Genomic DNA, 17905 nt, shown 5'->3' on the forward strand with positions numbered 1-17905 from the left:
AAAAAGGTGGATCTCATTCACTGCTGTGTTCGATGGCCATGGAAAAACTTCCCCACCTCAAAAACGAGTTTGTTCCAGAAGGAAGAACGCTTAAGACATTATAATCCCTTGCCCCTTACTGTGCCAGCGTTTTCAAACCGAACGCCAGCACAGTGTGTGTTCAGTAGGATTGAGGGCAAAGGGAAGCGGTCGCCCCCTCCCCCAGGAGGAGCCCCGGTGAAATGAGCTGAGTCTTGAGAAGGTGAAAGTTCAGTTCTCTGTCACCGGGCTGTTCTGCCTCAGGCTAAGCTAGCAGCTGCAAGTCTGGTCGTCAGCAGGAAGTGGCGCTCCAGTGCCCACGCTCTGCGGGGTGGCCGGAGCCGGGTCCCCGCAGGCCCTGGCCGCCGCTGAGCGCAAACCCCTGGCTCCGTGACTTACGTGCAGTCCAACCTGCCCAGACGTCCTGCTCCGCGGAGCCCGAGGCTCCGCCCTGGAGGAGCGGCCTGGGCCCCGGGGGCGGGGCGGACGGCAAGATCACACCCCGGCGCCGCGACCTGCCCATTCTCGGCCAAGATGGCGCTGGCACCGGGAGTGCGCTTTGCCGCGCGCGCCCTGCTCCGTCCGTGTGCGTGACCGGCGCGGGGCGCGGGGGCGTGGGGGCTCGGGGCGCGCGGGATAACCAATCTCTCGCCTACCTCCACAGGGGCGCTGCTCCGGGGCACGACCCTTGGGAGCACGGAGCCGGCGGCTGGCGGCGGCGGGGATGGCGCGCGGCGCTTCGGAAGCCAGCGGGTGCTGGTGGAGCCGGAAGCGGCCTCAGGTAAGCGCCCTCGAGCGCCCGGCATCCCCGCGGTGGGGAACAGGGCACAGCCGGCAGCAGAGCGGACTCCGCGGGGCCCCCGGCTCCGGACCCAGACCTAGAATCCGGACCGAGATAAAGCCTGATTTTGAAGCATGTTTCTGTTGAGTTCAAAGCTAAGGGTCATCACCAGTCGAGTTGTTTCACCACGACCGCTACCACCACCACAAGCCCCCCGCCCCAGTTCATTATGAAGATAAACATGTTTCTGTTTTTAAAGTTTGGGGTATGTGCTGTTAACTTGGGAAGTGAAAATAATTGGAAGCATCTTGGAATAACATTTTTAACTTTTTGTTAATACTCCCAGGTGGCACAGAACCCAGCAGATATTTTTTAATTACAGCCAGGAGCCACAAGTAAAATCACTCCTACCCACCCCCATCAGAACACCTCTTAAAAGTCTCCAAGGTGGATGAAAAAAGAGGTAGAAAGAGCACTTTTGAAAGAAAAAGCTGTGCTTTCTCCACCAGAGAGCCCTTCAGAGCTAGGTCCTGAGCGGGCCTGGGGGCAGAGACAGATAGATTCACATTTTAGGACAAGCTGTCTAGTGGCCTCCCACCTCCGAGCCTCCTAAATAAACATTGCCAGCTTATCCTGGTAGGGGGTTGAGTTTGACGTGAAAGCCAAGCATGGTTCTCATTGCCAGACCCAGGTGGCCTTCAGGCATCTTGAGACTTGGAGGAATTAGTGGAGTAAAAGTGCTTTATAAAATGTTTTCATTTAAGTGCCAAAGTGCTATCATGTTGATGTATGGCAGAAACCAACACAATATTGTAAAGCAATTACCCCCCATTAAAAATAATATTTTTTAAAAAAGCTGATTTTGGATTCTGTTCAACATTCAAGAAACATTTTGTACCCACCCCATGCCAGGGGTGTGATTATTTAACTGGTGATATCCAAGTCCATCTGTTCACCTTTGGCCTCTACCTTTCCCCCAAACTCTTAGATACTGTCTCACTAAACAGCAAAGATCCAGAGTCAGCTTCAGAAACTTACCTCCGAGCCAAGTTTGGGGAGCTCACTTCTGAAAATTCGGATTGATTCTTCTGTGTAGGGTGACATTTCTGAAGCCCCTAGGGTCTGCCCTTGGGCCAGGCGCTGGGTACAGACGGCCTTAGCCGGGCCAGCAGCTGTGCTGTCCACAGGGGCAGGCCCTTCACTCCCACTTTTCCTGCTGTTGGCAGAATGTATGTATAAATGGAGAGTTTTAAGAACATCCGGCCCCTGATATTCTTACCCTTGATCCTTAAACAAGTGTGAACCAGAACCGCCCACTGGAGTTCCTCCTCACACATCTAGTTCTTAGAGTTGCTCACTTACAATAAGGCCGTCTGCTCCCATGAGGATGTCAGACTTGGTATCTGGGAGAAAATTGGACTGATATCATCGTGAGCTCTTCATTTGTTTTGAACATTGATTTATTTGGAGTGGAGGCCTTGTTTGTGAGGGAAAAAAACGTGTCATGTAGGTTGTCTAAAAGTAAAATGCATTTAAACCCCCCAAAAAAAGATCAACAAAAATGTGTATGTGAGTGCTCCCAGCAGCATGACTCAATAGCCAAAAGGTGGAACTAACTCAAGTGTCCACTGGCCGGTGAATGGATAAGCAGAACCTGCTGTACACAGATCATGGAAAGTTATTTGACCTTGAAAAGGAATGAACCACTGACACCTGTTACTTCGTGGATGAACCTTGAAAACATTCAGTGAAAGCAGACAGACACAAAAGGTCACATATTTTCTATGATTCCACTTCCATAAAATGTCCACAGTTGGCAAGTCCATAGGAACAAGAAGGAGATCAGTGATTAGTGATCCCTGGGTCAGGAAGATCCCTGGAGGAGGGCATGGCAACCCATTCCAGTATTCTTGCCTGGAGAATTCTATGGACAAAGGAGCCTGGTGGACTTTGGTCCATAGGATCTCAAAGAGTCCAACACGCCTGAAGTGACTTAGTACACACACAGGGGTTGGGATGGGAGGAATGGTAACTGCCAATGTGTACAGGGTTCCCTTTATTATAAGATATGTGAATCTCACCTCAATTTAAAAAACCCAACAGCTGTGTGTCTTCCCATGGCCTTCCCATAGGTGACTGGGGGCACCCTTCTTGTGCTGGCAACAAGCTTTGTCCTCTTTGTTTTCAAACTAGGGGTAGCCGTGATGAAGTTCAGGAATCCCCCAGTAAACGCCCTCAGCCTGGAGCTGCTGACCGAGCTGGTTATCAGCCTGGAGAAGCTGGAGAACGACAAGACCTTCCGCGGAGTCATCCTAACTTCCGTGAGTGCTCCTTAGCTTCCCCTGAGGCCCCGAGCTCAGAAAACCCTCCACACACATCACAGGCTGGAGAAAACCCAGGCGGCCCAAGTGCAGGTGCGATCGCAGGCCTTCCAGGGGTCATAGTCCTGGGTGTGACTCGAGGTAGCCGGGCTGTGGGCAGCCGGTTCGCCCCCAAGTGGCTGATGCCTCTGTCCCCGGCCGCCTCCCAGGCCCACGCAGTTGTGGGGCCAGGCCCTGGGTCAGGCCTCGGTGCTCCATACCCGGGCCTGGGTGTAGGTGAGAGCGGGTTCCTTTGGGCAGGGGTGACCTTGAAACCACGCGACTTCACAAAGTCTGGACCCTGTGCGGACTTGGTTTTCAGCAGCTTCCTGGCGCCCAGGCTGGCCCCTGAGACTGTGCTTGTTCCAAGAGCAGCGCTCCCCATCCCTCTCCAGGCATCCCTCTCTCGGCCTAGAGCCGAGGTCTCAGGGCAGGCTTTTTCCTTAATTCTCCTTGGACCGAAAAGTCTTAGTTGCAGGTTTACAACAGTAGGCAGACAACTCCGCACCAGACAAAATGCAGCATAAATCATATGACTGACAAGGGCTATGAGAAAGTGAAAACCTCCTGGCAGAAGAATTTATGCCTTGCAGGATCCAAGAGAATGAGCTGGAGAGCCAGTTTTCATTTCCTTGCCCACATTGAATGGCAAGGATTAGTAGATAATTATCTGTGGAAGTCAAATGGCTTGTTGACAGATTTTCTTGGTGTTGGTTTTTTTTTTTTTTTTTTTTAACTTTACAATATTGTATTGGTTTTGCCATATATCGAAATGAATCCACAGGTATACATGTGTTCCCCATCGTGACCCCTCCTCCCTCCCCATACCATCCCTCTGGGTCTTGGTGTTGGTTTCTACCTGGAAGGAGGTGTTAACTTCCTATGTGACAAAAAGTAGTGGCAGTTGCACAAACCACTCCTTTTCTGCTCAACATTCAGAAAACTAAGATCATGGCATCCGGTCCCATCACTCATGGCAAATAGATGGGGAAAAAATGGTAACGGTGAGAAACTTTATTTTGGGGGGCTCCAAAATCACTGCAGATGGTGACTGCAGCCATGAAATTAAAAGACACTTGCTCCTTGGAAGAAAAGCTATGACCAACCTAGACAGCATATTAAAAAGCAGAGATATCACTTTGACAACAAAAGTCCGTCTAGTCCTTATCAGGTACAATCTTGGCCAGGGAATCTAGCCTCATTTAGAGTTTTGCTTCTATGAGATATAAAACCTCAGCCCCAAGTCCTCTTTCTAAAAAAGTACGATAAAAGTCTCCTTTCTTTCCAGATAGCTGCATGGGCATGTAAAACAAGGAAGGCATATTTTGAGTTTGTACATATGTTTATAATTCTTCCCTCACAGTTTTTCTCCATCCCCCCAACTTATATAAAGGCCAGGGAGTGTTAGAGTACAGTTTAAGTTTTTCCCTTTTCAGCCCATCTGCTTTTTTAGATTTCCAGTTTTTAAGGATACAGTCCAGAGGTGTTTCTTCTGACTTAGAAGAGGATCCTCCCATGTTGAGAAACCTTTGGCTGAGAGCGCTCCTAGAAATGAAGTCCCAGGTCCAAGAGGCATTTCACCAGGAGGCTTTTGTCAGGAGGGGCTTGAGGGTCCTCCAAATGTCCTTCTCACCTTCTGGGGTGAGAGTCCTCTGCTCTCCCGTCGATTCCTAGCCAGCCATCTCTGGTCGCCGGTCCCTCACACGAGGGGTTCCCCGGAGGGGCCCTCCCAGCCAGTGCGAGTGTGCTGCCAGGGCTCTCCGGAGGCGGATCTGCTGCCTCTGATGCTCACGTCTTATGATGCGTGTAGCAGTGTCCCTGATGTGGGGGTGATGTGAGATTGTGCATCTGAAAAGGAAGAGGAACCAGAGATCAAATTGCCAACATCTGCTGGATCATGGAAAAGGCAAGAGAGTTCCAGAGAAACATCTATTTCTGCTTTATTGACTATGCCAAAGCCTTTGATTGTGTGGATCACAATAAACTGTGGAAAATTCTGAAAAAGATGGGAATACCAGACCACCTGACCTGCCTCTTGAGAAACCTGTATGCAGGTCAGGAAGCAACAGTTAGAACTGGACATGGAACAACAGACTGGTTCCAAATAGGAAAAGGAGTACATCAAGGCTGTATATTGTCACCCTGCTTATTTAACTTCTATGCAGAGTGCATCATGAGAAATGCTGGGCTGGAAGAAGCACAAGCTAGAATTAAGATTGCCAGGAGAAATATCAATAACCTCAGATATGCAGATGACACCACCCTTATGGCAGAATGTGAAGAAGAACTAAAAAGCCTCTTGATAAAAGTGAAAGAGGAGAGTGAAAAAGTTGGCTTAAAGCTCAACATTTAGAAAACTAAGATCATGGCATCTGGTCCCATCGCTTCATGGGAAATAGATGGGAAACAGTGGAAAGTGTCAGACTTTATTTTTTGGGGCTCCAAAATCACTGCAGATGGTGGTTGTAGCCACTAAATTAAAAGATGCTTACTCCTTGGAAGGAAAGTTATGACCAACCTAGATAGCATATTGAAAAACTAAGGCATTACTTTGCCAACAAAGGTCCATCTAGTCAAGGCTATGGTTTCTCCAGTGGTCATGTATGGATGTGAGAGTTGGACTGTGAAGAAAGCTGAACGCCGAAGAATTGATGCTTTTGAACTGTGATGTTGGAGAAGACTCTTGAGAGTCCCTTGGACTGCAAGGAGATCCAACCAGTCCATTCTGAAGGAGATCAGCCCTGGGATTTCTTTGGAAGGAATGATGCTGAAGCTGAAACTCCAGTACTTTGGCCACCTCATGCAAAGAGTTGACTCATTGGAAAAGACTCTGATGCTGGGAGGAATTGGGGGCAGGAGGAGAAGGGGACGACAGAGGATGAGATGGCTGGATGGCATCACCGATTCTACGGTCATGAGTTTGAGTGAACTCCGGGAGTTGGTGATGGACAGGGAGGCCTGGCGTGCTGTGATTCATGGGGTTGCAGAGAGTCGGACACGACTGAGGGACTGAACAGAACTGAACTGAACTGAACTGAAAGCCTAGGAAGTGGGCTGCTTGGAAGTGGCCAGCCCAGTAGGTAGTCACAGTGTCTGGGCTGCCCGGGCCTGGAGGGAAGAAGATCCTGGAGGAACTGGAACTGGGTGCAGTGGGAAATGTCATGGGGCCAGGACCTGAGGGCCTCGAGCTGGGAGTGTTCCCACAGGGTTTTTGGACGTAGAGTAAGGGGAGAGACTGGACAGCGGAAGCACCTCAAGCCCCCTCCCCATCTGTTTGGTGATCGCGATAAAACTGGGGAGAGCCTGATGGTCCCATCTGAGACTGGCAGCAGTGAGTTTGGACAGTGTTTCCCACGGAATTTAACACACCCAATGAACCCAGTTAGCTTTGGATCTCTCTGGGGACGTCAGTTTCAAAGTTAGCTGGACATCAAAAGAACTATAATTTCAGTTTGATATTTGGAAAGTCCACCCAAAATCCCACAATGTTTTAGATAGAATACATAGATAGAATCGTAGGTTGATAGAATCGAGGTCACTGTGAAACAATTATTTCTTGATCTAAGGTGGAAAACAAAAAGATTGCAAAGGTCATTACAGATCACTTAAAGGCACAGAAACTCACACAATCTGATGTCAAAAGCGGCATTCCACGAAAATTTGTTCTCTTATGGAGAGACAGAAACCAAATCACGTCTTGCATCAGCCTGCTCTGAATAAAACCCATTTACCCAGTTAAATTGATTTCAACCTTGGAAAGTCCTGACCACATAAAAACTCTCGTCTCTGTGTTTCTCTTCCGCAGACCTTCTGCAGCTTTTATTAGCCATACTTTGTCCCTTGCCCTTTCCATTGAGAAATAACCAGCTTTAGGACATAATCATTCTTTTTCCTTTAACAAACAAAACGTATTTATGCTCCTCATACACCCTTCTGAAAACACACACCCAGCTTTCCTTAAGCCGCCATGAAGGGCCTTCTGCACTGGCATTCTGTAGGTTGGCAGAGGCCATCTCAAGGTAGCACCAAACAGCTTCTTTTCTCTCTCCCAAGAAGACAGAAGTAGGTCAGCTTACACCTGTTTAGCCATCCGTGTTCTCATTGTTTCATCTTATTTGAAATGGTCCTTGAACCCAGTGAATTCCTTTCATTTTACTTCGCTTTAGTTTTTAAGTTACCAATATTGGGAGGGACTACTTGAGATAGATGTTTTCAACACAAAACTATTCCTCTAGAGTTTACCAAAAAGCTCTAATCCCATTTACATTTACTTAAAAATTTAATCATGTTGGGTTGTTTCCCTGGTGACAAATTTTACAACAGGAACAGTATGCACTTCCTTTCAGTAACCCTAGGTACAGTGAAAGTATTGTACTTAATGTGGGTGACTCTAGAGTACAGGTCTGTGTTCATTAAACCCACAGGCCTAAGCCAGCACTAACACCAGATGTTAATTAAATATTGACTATTTTCCCAGATCACAGGAGCCCAAAATGTATTCTGATGAGCCTCTTCTATGCTTCTGAGAATATATAAGGGCTCAATTGCCTTTAAGCTAATTGAAGACAGCCAATTTACAAGTTAATTTTTACATAAAGACAGAGCCAGAGGCCTCATAGTTTTCCCACTTGAATTTAAAATGCCCTCCCCCCACGCTTTTTCCCTTCATTCTGAGGGACTACAGATGAATCGGGTAGTTCCTGAGCATGCAGTCAGCGCAGTTCCATTGCAGAGGCAGAGAAGGGAGAAACGAAAGCTCCTTTCTTTTCTGTTCTTTAAAAGCCCACCAAGTAACCCAAGGTTGGAGTCTCAAGCAGTGTTTGAGACATACAGTACAAGGGCTGCCTTTGTATTTCAAAGCTTAAGTCCTCCACCGTGCCCACATCAGCAGGGCAGCTGGACAGACAAAACGACGTAAGACGAAGATACCAATGACAAAAACTTGTAGACACGGGCAAGTTTTCCAGATAAAAAAGGATGGGAGTGCAGGTATGAGGATCAAGGGAGAGGTAAAATGGGAGGGACAGAAAAGACTGAAAAAGAGAAAGAGAACAGGAAAAAACAATGGGCCTTCCAGGCAATACCCGACATGCGGACTGAACCTGTCACTCTTGTGACTCTCCGGGCAGGGATGGCCCACAAGGCCAGGGTCTGCACGGGTGAGGCTGGCCTCTCTGGCCTCTGCTGGCCGCAGGTCGAGGTGCACCATGGGCGGCCAGAGGTCTCACCAGCCGAGAGGAGTGAGGCTGTGTCTGCCCGGCGTGCACTCTCGAAAGGAGAGGACAGAGAGGAGAAGCAGAGAAATGGCAGGAGTGGGGAAAGGACGAGGAAGCGGGGACAGTGTTGCCTAGATGAGGGACCTGAGCCCCCGGGGTCAGGAAGGCAGGCTTCAGGTGGCCACTTGCTGCCCACTGGGAAGCTGCGTTCAGGGTCCCAGAGGTGCCCAGATCCCCTCCGCAGAAGGGGATGAGCCACACACTGGGGGCCATAAATCTGATACCGACCAGGGTTCTTGGCCTTGCTCATCCAATAGAAATTGACTAGAGGCCCGACAAGAAATTCAGGCAAGGCTTTATTGGGGCCCCTGCTATAGCGGGGTCGGGGGAGGGAGTGAGAACAGACAGCAGTTTGCCTTGCTTGCTCGCTCCTGACCTCGACCCCCTGCAAAAGAATCACTGAGCTCGGAAGTGAAAGGTTGTTGTTGAATCACGTGAATACACCGGGATTCTTGGCCCCCGGAGGAGAAGAATTCAATCCGGGGCCAGAGACGAGGCTTGATCGCTCAAAGCTTTTGTGTAATAAAGTTTTATTAAAGTATAAAGGAGATAGAGAAAGCTTCTGACATAGGCATCAGAAGGGGGCAGAAAGAGTACCCCCCTGCTAGTCTTCAGCTGGATGTTATATAGTCACTAGCAGTCTGTTAATGAAAGAAAGGAATGTCTTAAAATTTAGAATGGCACCAAATGGTTTATCTTGGGCCATAAAATAATTAACTTGAATCTTAAAGAAGGACAGACCACCATACAAATAATTTCATTTACATAGATTAGGGGAACAATATCTGAGTATAACATACTGGTTTGTCAAGTAGGTTTTGGGCCAAGAGGCGGAACCGACTTGGAGACAGAGTTTGGGGTAAAGGCGTAGTACATTAGCATAGCTTAAGACAAACATTTTCATAAGAAAAAGGCATTGGTTATCTCTAGGCTCAAGAATAGCTAACTTCAGGAGAAACCAGGTGTCATTATGGCAACACAGTATTTTAAGAGAAACCTCTCTTTAAATTTGTATAGAGAAGGAAAAAAATATTGCTAGTTTGTTTCCTCTTGCCGCTTAAGAGAGACAAAAATGTCTGACACTTGTAGGCTATTTCCTCCATTTGGAGACCCCTGGCCTTCCTGCCTGTTACCCTCTCAGAAGGAAGTCACAGAAACAGGCCAGCCCCCATGCCTTCTGTCTGGCAGAAGTCGCCCCGGCTGGCATCGATGCAGTTGCTTCGCTCACATCCAGAATAGAATTCTTTGCCTTTGCTTTCCTCCAGTGCCAGGACTGTGGGCCGCACCGTCGGCCCGTCCACTTCGGTGCTGAGAAAGTGTGTTGAATTTGGGGGGTGGCGGGGAGGAGGAGCCAGGGGCTTGCAGTGGGAGGAGGTTACGGAGGAAGGCTGGAAAGCTGGACGGCCGTCCTGCCACATCGTCGGAGCAGGGCAGCTCACCACCCCCAAGATTCCGGCCGGTGAGACAGTAGGACACCCATACCGATGGCCCAGCTTCCCATCCCCAGGGGTGCTTTTTAGAGGCAAGAGTGGTACGCATTCCACACTAACAAGGCCAGCCTGCAGGTGCCGTGTACACCCGGGCACTGTGTGTATGAGAAGCTCGGGGCGCGTTTACGCCTGCTCTGCGATTGGCTTCAGTCACTTTGTATGAGGATGTAGGGGATGTCGAGTGTGGCCGCCCCTCCTCACGGACACTGGGGGGCAGGAGTGGCTGTCATCTGCAGCGGCGACCGCAATCAGCAACCTCACAACAGCCTTGGGTGCCGGACATGCTCCAGCGAGGGCTTGCAGGAAACCCAGGCACAGGTTCCCCGTGTGACAGCCGGGCATCCCCTCCTGCCCCGGCCTGCATTCTTCTCTGAGTGCCCAGAACCTGGTGTCCACACTGGGAGCACTGGTCCCCTTCTGTCTTGGTCTGCACCCCCACCCCAGCCTTCGGTCTCATGAGTGATGGCCTATGGCGGAGGAGAGGGGTGTCTTCTTGACCACTCGCTGCTCCCTCCTCTGCGGGTCTGTGGTTTGCTGGCCCTTTGGGGATAGCCAAGAACACGTGTCCTCTCTGATGTCAGGAGCCTCCCCGACTTCTTGACTCCTTTGCCTGGGCCATGTGCACGGGTACACAGGGCCTGCATTCTATGTCCCTGGGGAGCGCCTGGCCCTGCTGCCTGCCCATCCCGTTTGAAGCGGAAGGGGAAGAAATATGGCAGGATGCAAAGGGGACAGGCCATGGGGTCCCAGCTGAGTTCCCGGAGCCCCCAGCTCAGGGTGCCTGGGGGAGGCATCCTGCTGGTGAGCGTGACTTCAGCTCCTCTGGCCCTCAAGTGCCTATGCACCCCCAGGGCGGACTCTGACGGTGCCCCTGCCCCCCCAGGACTGCCCCAGGGTCTTCTGCGCCGGCCTGGACCTGATGGAGGTATGTGGGAGAAACCCGGCCCACTACGCTGAGTACTGGAAGGCCATGCAAGAGCTGTGGCTGCGGATGTACCTGTCCAGCCTGGTGCTGGTTGCCGCCATCAACGTGCGTGTACCTCCCGGGGGGCCACCTGGGTTGCTGACTGGGGGCCAGCCCTTGGGGTGGGTGGACGTGGCCCTCCATTAGAAAGCCCTCAAGGAGGAAGGGGGCAGTCAGGGAGGTCTGCAGAGGTCGTCAGCTTGCCATTACAGACTAGGTGAGAAGAGGGGGCCACATGCTGGGGGTGAGTGTGGGAACGGGAGCCAGGGCCCATGGTCACCTCTGGGGATCATCGCTTTGGCCTAACCTAAGGCAAGGGTGGGGCGGAGGCCAGGGGCCTGAGCCGGCTGGAGAGGAGGAGGGCCAGGCTTGGGAAGACTCGTGGGGCTCGGCGGCCGGCCACCTCCGTGTGGACAGTGGGTGCAAGAGGTAAGGACAGTGGTGGCCCCGGGCCATCTGGGGCAGGAGTGAGGTGACAGCCCAGGCCCCTTGCGCGTTGGCGTCTGAGGGACCGGACAAGAGCAGAGAGGAGAAGCTGCTCGCAGCCCCAACATGAACCTGAGGGAAGAGGGGTGTGCGGGCTGATGGGCGAGCAAGTCCCGCTGCTCACACCCCCAGATGGGGTTGGTGCAGCACGGGGAAGGGGTTGGAGGCACCCGGGTGCGTGCGCGGGGCCAGCTCTCCGGAGCCCAGCGGTCTGGCTTTCCCTGCAGGGAGCCTGCCCCGCGGGGGGCTGTATGATCGCCCTCTCCTGTGACTGCCGGGTCCTGGCTGACAACCCCAAGTACCACATAGGGTTGAACGAGACCCTGCTGGGCATCACCGCCCCCTTCTGGTAAGGCCGGGGGCCAGGCCCACTGCCCCCACCCCCTGGCCAGGAGCCCCAAGCCCCAACTCCGAGTCGGTGTCTGTTTCCAGGCTCAAAGACACATACGTGAACACCATTGGGCACCGCGCCTCGGAGCAGGCCCTGCAGCTGGGGTCACTCTTCCCCCCGGCAGAGGCCCTCCAGGTGGGCCTGGTGGACCAGGTGGTGCCAGAGGACCAGGTGCAGAGCACGGCGCTCTCGGAGATGGCCCGGTGGCTGGCCGTTCCAGGTGAGGGGTGGGTGGGGGTGCCAGTGGGCCGGCAGAACCCCCTCCCCTCTCAGCCTGAGGCTCCTCATAAGACCAGGAGTTCTCAAGCCATACACAGATGAGCCGCTCACAGTAGCAGACTGACTTCATGTCCTGAGGCTGATGTAACAAGTGACAAGATGGAGAATTGAGGGGTGAGGGCGCTTAGGTGCTTAAAACAAGGGAAATGCGTTCTCGCACAGTCTGGAGGCCAGAGTCTAAAATCAGGGTGTGAGCAGGGCCTTGCTCCCTGCAGAGGCCCTGGGGAGGCACCTTCCTGCCTCTTTCATCTTCAGGGGCTCCAGAGACTCCTGGGCTGAGGCTGCATCACTCCAGCCCCTGTGTGTATCTTCACACACCTTCTCTACATGTTTCTATATCTCAGACCTCCCGTTCCTTCTGAGGACACCCGTCCCTGGATTTAGGCAGTGGTTATTGGAGTTTAGTCACTAAGTCGTGCCCAACTCTCTGCAACTCCACAGACCATAGCCCACCCAGCTCCTCTGTCCATGGGATTTCCCAGTCAAGAATACTGGAGTGGGTTGCCATTTCCTTCTCTAGGGGATCTTCCTAGGTCTCCTAGGGATAAAACCTGGATCTCCTACATGGCAGGCGGTGTCCTGCATTGTGGGCAGATTCTTTACCAACTGAGCCACCAGGGAAGCCCTCCCTGGATTTAGGGCCCACCCTAAATCCAAGATGATCTCATCTTAGTTACCTCTGCAAAAATCTTTTTCCTAATCAGGCTACTTAAACATACCTTTCCGGGGTCCACTATTCAACCCACTACACAGACAACTGGAAACAGCTCTTAGGTTCTACATCTGGCAATAGGAGTGCTTATGTCAACGACAGTAGAAACGAGGGGTCAGCAGACTGTAAAGGGCCAGGGAGATGTCCGGCTTTGCTGGTCACACGGTCCCTGCAATAACCACAGCACCGGAGTGAGGGCTGTGGGTGTGTGAACTAGGAAGTATATCTCGTGTTACTGGAGCAACAAGCCACTGAATTCTGAATTTCAGGTGATTTTTACATGTCACAAAATACTAGCCTTTAAAATGTTTTTCCCACCATATGTAAAAATGCAACCAACATTCTTAGCTCTTGAGCTGTGGGGGGCCAGGTTTGCTGATGCCCAAATACCGCACAGCCAGCCATTAAAGACGTGGTAAAGAATAGCGACATAGAAGATATTCCTGATGATATAGCTGAGGGAAAATAACGGGCTGACAAGGCAGTTTTCACAGTATCATCCTGTGTGTTTTTAAAAGCAGTCGGCAGACAGCAGGGGACGGGTGGTTTTCCTTTTCTTCCCTGTGCTCACTTGAGTTTTCCGCTGGAGTTTCGGCTGGAACCGTCTGGGGCAGCTCAGCAATACCACTGCCCCGGCGCAGAGCCCGGGTCCTCACAGGTGGGCCCCATCTTCTTCAGATCACACGCGCCAGCTGACCAAGAACATGATGCGAAAGGCCACCGCAGACCGCCTGCTGAGGCAGCGCGACGCCGACACCCAGAACTTTGTCAGCTTCATCTGCAGAGACTCCATCCAGAAGTCGCTGCAGGTGTACTTGGAGAAGCTCCAACAGAAGAAAGGCTGAGGGCAGCGCTGCCCGCCAGGGTTTTGGCCGAACCCACCCTCGGGGGCACCGTGGCTCTAGAGGACTCAAGTCCAGTCTTTGCCCATTTAAAATTACTTCCAGTTCTTTGTTTTGCCCATCTCCCTAGAAGGCCCTGATCCTCACAGCCATAGTCCCAAGACCTGCTGCCACTCCCAAGTGCCTTTTGTGCCTGGTGGGTGGGCAGGAGCACAGCTGGCAAGCAGTGTCTTGACTAGGGATAAGAAACTGGTAGGTGGGCCCCTCCTGGACCTTGGCAGCGTCACCATTGAGCGTGCGTGCTGTCTTTTCCCAGAGCAGAATAAAGCCCTCAAGTTTCCTGTTCCTGGCTGGTGGGACGCCTGATTGCTCGAGGCATAAGGCCAGGGAGTTGGTGGGTTCTGATGAGCCCCACAAGAGAAGGAAATGGGAAAAGACCTTGGGCCACCGTGTTTGATGGAAAACCTGTACAAATTTCCGAGAAACTGGGTAACTTGGAGAGAAAGAAGGGAGGCACTTTACATTGCAAGTGTCCTAAATGTTATTTCAGAAAGATCTAGCAAGAAAAGGTTGTCCAAACTCTTTTGAAACAAAGGTTTTACTCTCCAGTATAATTCAGGCCAATTAAATCTTGCCAAAGGTGAGATGCTTCAAAAACCAGCAACCTCATCGGGTCCCTGTCAGTTACACTGTGTACCCCAGTTCTGTTTGTCCCCCACCCTTGGGATGGGCTTACCCCAAGTGCAGGCTTCCCTGGCGAGCCTCTGCCCCACGCAGGGCCCCTGAGGAGGAAGCTACCAGGAAGGCACTTTTGAAGGGGCTGTACTGTGGTGAGTTGTTGGGGTTCTATGGGCGGGACCCTAACCCAGCCTGCCTGCTCACCAGTGAGGGGGGGTCTCCCCAAGTCCCAGGGCTGCCAACCGGCTGGGGGCAGGGGACAACCTTCCTGAGCTCCCCCGCCAGCTGCAGTGCTGGGTGGGACAGGACCCTCGTACCCACAAGTGCCTGCTAGAGGCCTGCAGACCTGGGAACCGGGGCTGAAGTTGGATCACTGAGGATTGGGAGGTTGACCTTGCACATCCACACGACGTGTGTGTGAGAGCACTTACCCATGTGCACTCAGTTCAGGTGCTTGGAAGCACTTAGTTTACAACAAAGAGCAAGGCACTGTCTTCTGGAGCCAGCCAGGTCTGGAAGTGGTTGGTTCCCAGCAGAAAAATGTGTGGGCAGGCCAGGCTGTCCTTGTCCCCTAGGTGGGCTGGGAGGAGGGATCCGCTGGGTGGCAGGACCAAGGTCTGTGTCCCAGAAGGGCTGAGCCCTAAGAAGGGACCTGGAGGAGTTAGAGCCCACACGTGTGTGGGGCCCTGGCTGAGTGTGTGCTGTTTATCGAGCTCAGCTGCGTGCCCAGCATGCTGGAAGATGTTTCTCATAACCTTATGAGGTAGGTGGTGGCAGCCCATTTCATAGATGGGGAAATGGGCTCCGAGTGGTCCCATCACTTGTCCAGGCCCAGCTGCCCCTACCCTGCAGCCTCGCCGGGGGTTGGCTGGCCACGCTGGAGGAGTCTGGGGCTTGCTCCTTGCGGCCAGAGTCTGCAGGCAGTCTGCCCCAGCCAGGCCCCAGGGCTGTCAGTGGGACTTGAGGGTCACCTCCACAGGAAAATGGTCACTGATGGCCAGGGCCTGGAGGGAGAAGGGGCCAAGCCTGAGACCCTGCTGAGCAGCCAGTCCCACAAGCACCACCCTGGAAAACTGCCCCCCACCCAGGAAGGGGCCCACTGAGTGTCCAAACAAACCGCTGCATCTGGGGGGGGAGGTGTTGGCGTCTACGCCAGCTGTGGCCTGTGGGTGGGCTGGGAGCACAGTCTCAGGACCCCACTCCAGGGACGAAAGAGCTTCCTGCACTGCCACCGCAGGTTTGTTCCATCCGGCCAGACCTGACCCTCTAAGGGCCTTTTCTAGAAACGCTAGTGCAAGGCAAGTGCCTGGTACCCTGAGGTTGGGATCCCGGTCCAGCACTGCCCTCGCCCTCGGCCCTGCCCCGTCCCCAGCACTTGCCTGAGTCTGGTCCAGGCCGAATTCCTCCTGGAAGTCGTGCACGGTGGCTGACTGATGCTTCAGGCTCTTGCGCAGGCGGGAGCCACAGACCACGATGCGGTCGTAGGCGCAGTCCGAGTTGCCCACCGTGGTGTCGGCGCTGTCCGGGATGAGCCACTTGAAGACCTCGCTGCTGCGCAGGCGGATGGCCGGCCAGTCCTGCTCCCGCACGTATTTGCAGTCGGCGTTGAAGTCGCCCAGAAACAGGATGTCCTGCGGGGCACGGCGGGCCGGGTCTGAGGCTCTATGGCCAACCCAGAAGCACGACTCCCTCCCGGGTGGGGTCGTGGGGGCGGGGCGGGGCCTTGCGGACGCGGGGCGCTTACGTCGGTGCCCCACTTGTCGATCACGTCCAGGTACACGTCGTAGAGCGCATCGATCTCGGCCACAGCGTGGTGCGGCGCCGCGTGCAGCGGAATCAACACCAACTCCTTGGTGGCTGCAGGAGAGACTGGGTGTCAGGGGCCGGCGGCGGGGCGGGGCGGGGCCGGCGGCGGGGGCGGGGCCTCACCGGAGCTGGGTGCCGAGAACTTGACCACGAACGGCTCCCGGCTGAAGGCGTCCTCAGCGTCCGGGTACTGGTACGTGTCCACGACCGACACCGTGTCCTTCCTGGGGGTAGGGGGTAAAGGACGGGTGGGCGACGTGAGCAGGACCCCTGCTCCGTGCTCCTCACGGCCCCTCCCCTCACCTGTAGACGAACAGGTACATTTCCTTATACTGGTCCCGACCCAGGGGCTCACTGCTCACGAAGTTGTACTCGTGCCTGGACACGCTGCGGAGATACGGGCCGGGCCTGGGGTCAAGGCATCGCTCCGAGACCTGGGGTCCGGGCCGGGACTTCCCACGCTGGGCCCTGCCCGCCGCACCTGTTGATCTGCTCCATGAGCGCGGACACGGCGCTCAGGTCGGGATCTCGCACCTCCTGCACGAGCATGACGTCATAGCCAGCCAGGATCTGGGGGAGGAGCCAGCAGGTGCAGGGTCAGGCGAGCCGCATATCAGCCCGAGGAGCCCAGCCGCGACCCCGCCCCGGGCGCCCAGCCTCACTTGCGCAATGACGCCGCCGCAGCCTGGGTCCGACACTTTGCTGTCTCCGAAGCTCTGGATGTTGAAAGCTCCGATGCGCAGCGCCTGGGCTCTGGCAGACCCCAGCGCCCAGAGCATGGCCAGTAAGGTCAGGGGCCCGCCCATGGGCGGTCTTAGAGGGACAGACACGGCCGGGTGTGAGCGCGGACCTGGAGTGGGACACACCAGCCCACTCTTCATCTTGGCCCCGGGGAGCCGGGGCAGGCAGGTTCTGCTGCCCACAGTCCGCCCCCTGCTGCTTTCCAGGTCTCCCCAGGGTGCTGCTGGGCTCACAGCCTTGTCCACTCTCCTCTTCCATGGGGAAACTGAGGCCCAAATATTGAGAGTCCATTCCCATCCAGCTCCCGCTCAGCACTCCCACACTGCACTCACCTGAGGGGTGTGGATAGGCTCAGGATCTGCGTCCCAGTAGAGGTCTGAGGTCCAGGCTGGGGGAGTGTCCGTGGCATGAGACAGACTGCAAGGGCTGGCGCAACAGCAGCGCTGGTGCCCTGGCGCCAGGGGTATTTGTAGCCCTGGCCCAGGGAGGGGCCAGACTGCGCTGCATCCCGCCCCCTCCATGAAGCTGGTGGCTGTACTCCCGGTTCTCACCTCTCACCCTACAGAGGACCGCCCCACACACACGGGGGGAGGTGGGGACAGGGAGGCAGGACATCCACCCTGAGACTGATCTGGGCCCCCACACCTATCAGAACAGGGGTTTAGATGGCTCTGCCAGCCCAAGAGCTGCATCGGGACTGGAAAAGAGGGCCAGCCATGCCCACAGTCCAGGGCTTGTTCTTGTCCCCACCCCCGAGAAACTAGGTCACTCAGAATCTCCCTCAAGCTGCATCCCCACAGGGAATCTAAGGGCACCCAATCAGGAAAGACCAGCCCTGTTTACAGCCCAGCATCTTCTGCTGCTTCTCCACATCATCACTTCAGGGACAAAGCCAAGACTCCTGGCTCTCCTGGCCTCATTCCCCAGCACCGGGGTCAGAAGCTGGCAAGCAGCATCCCCACCCACCCACTTCGACGGGCCACAGGAAGTGGGGGTCACGGCTCCAGCTGAGCAGGGCAGAGGCAGAGGCTGCCTCTCCACATGCCAATGACACCTACCTATCGCCAAGGTGCTGCCAGTC

General features: G+C 54.1%; 2 protein-coding genes across 4 annotated transcripts; one reads left to right on the forward strand and one right to left on the reverse strand.

The window, feature by feature from the left end:
- The first annotated feature begins 456 nt into the window (after positions 1-456).
- On the forward strand, positions 457-13746 carry ECI1 (enoyl-CoA delta isomerase 1). 3 transcript variants are annotated; one of them, XM_006076813.4, is made up of 7 exons: positions 457-604; positions 683-799; positions 2993-3120; positions 10809-10850; positions 11603-11724; positions 11808-11986; positions 13436-13746. In XM_006076813.4, the coding sequence occupies exons 1-7, from the start codon at positions 553-555 to the stop codon at positions 13600-13602; spliced, it is 807 nt and encodes a 268-aa protein (XP_006076875.1). In that variant the 5' UTR covers positions 457-552; the 3' UTR covers positions 13603-13746. The 3 variants fall into 3 exon arrangements, with proteins under 3 accessions (XP_006076875.1, XP_025130772.1, XP_006076874.1); XM_006076812.4 differs by having other exon boundaries at positions 458-604; positions 10809-10955; XM_025274987.3 differs by lacking the exon at positions 10809-10850.
- On the reverse strand, positions 13680-17886 carry DNASE1L2 (deoxyribonuclease 1 like 2). Its single transcript, XM_025274989.3, has 8 exons — positions 17157-17886; positions 16746-16896; positions 16565-16653; positions 16387-16470; positions 16207-16307; positions 16022-16134; positions 15657-15908; positions 13680-15281 (listed from the first exon to the last, which is right to left on the reverse strand). Exons 1-8 carry the CDS (start codon positions 17231-17233, stop codon positions 15228-15230), a joined length of 921 nt encoding a protein of 306 aa, XP_025130774.2. The 5' UTR covers positions 17234-17886; the 3' UTR covers positions 13680-15227.
- Between the last annotated feature and the right edge of the window lie 19 nt (positions 17887-17905).

Source organism: Bubalus bubalis, chromosome 24 (assembly GCF_019923935.1).
Source record: "Bubalus bubalis isolate 160015118507 breed Murrah chromosome 24, NDDB_SH_1, whole genome shotgun sequence".
Taxonomy (NCBI): domain Eukaryota; kingdom Metazoa; phylum Chordata; class Mammalia; order Artiodactyla; family Bovidae; genus Bubalus; species Bubalus bubalis.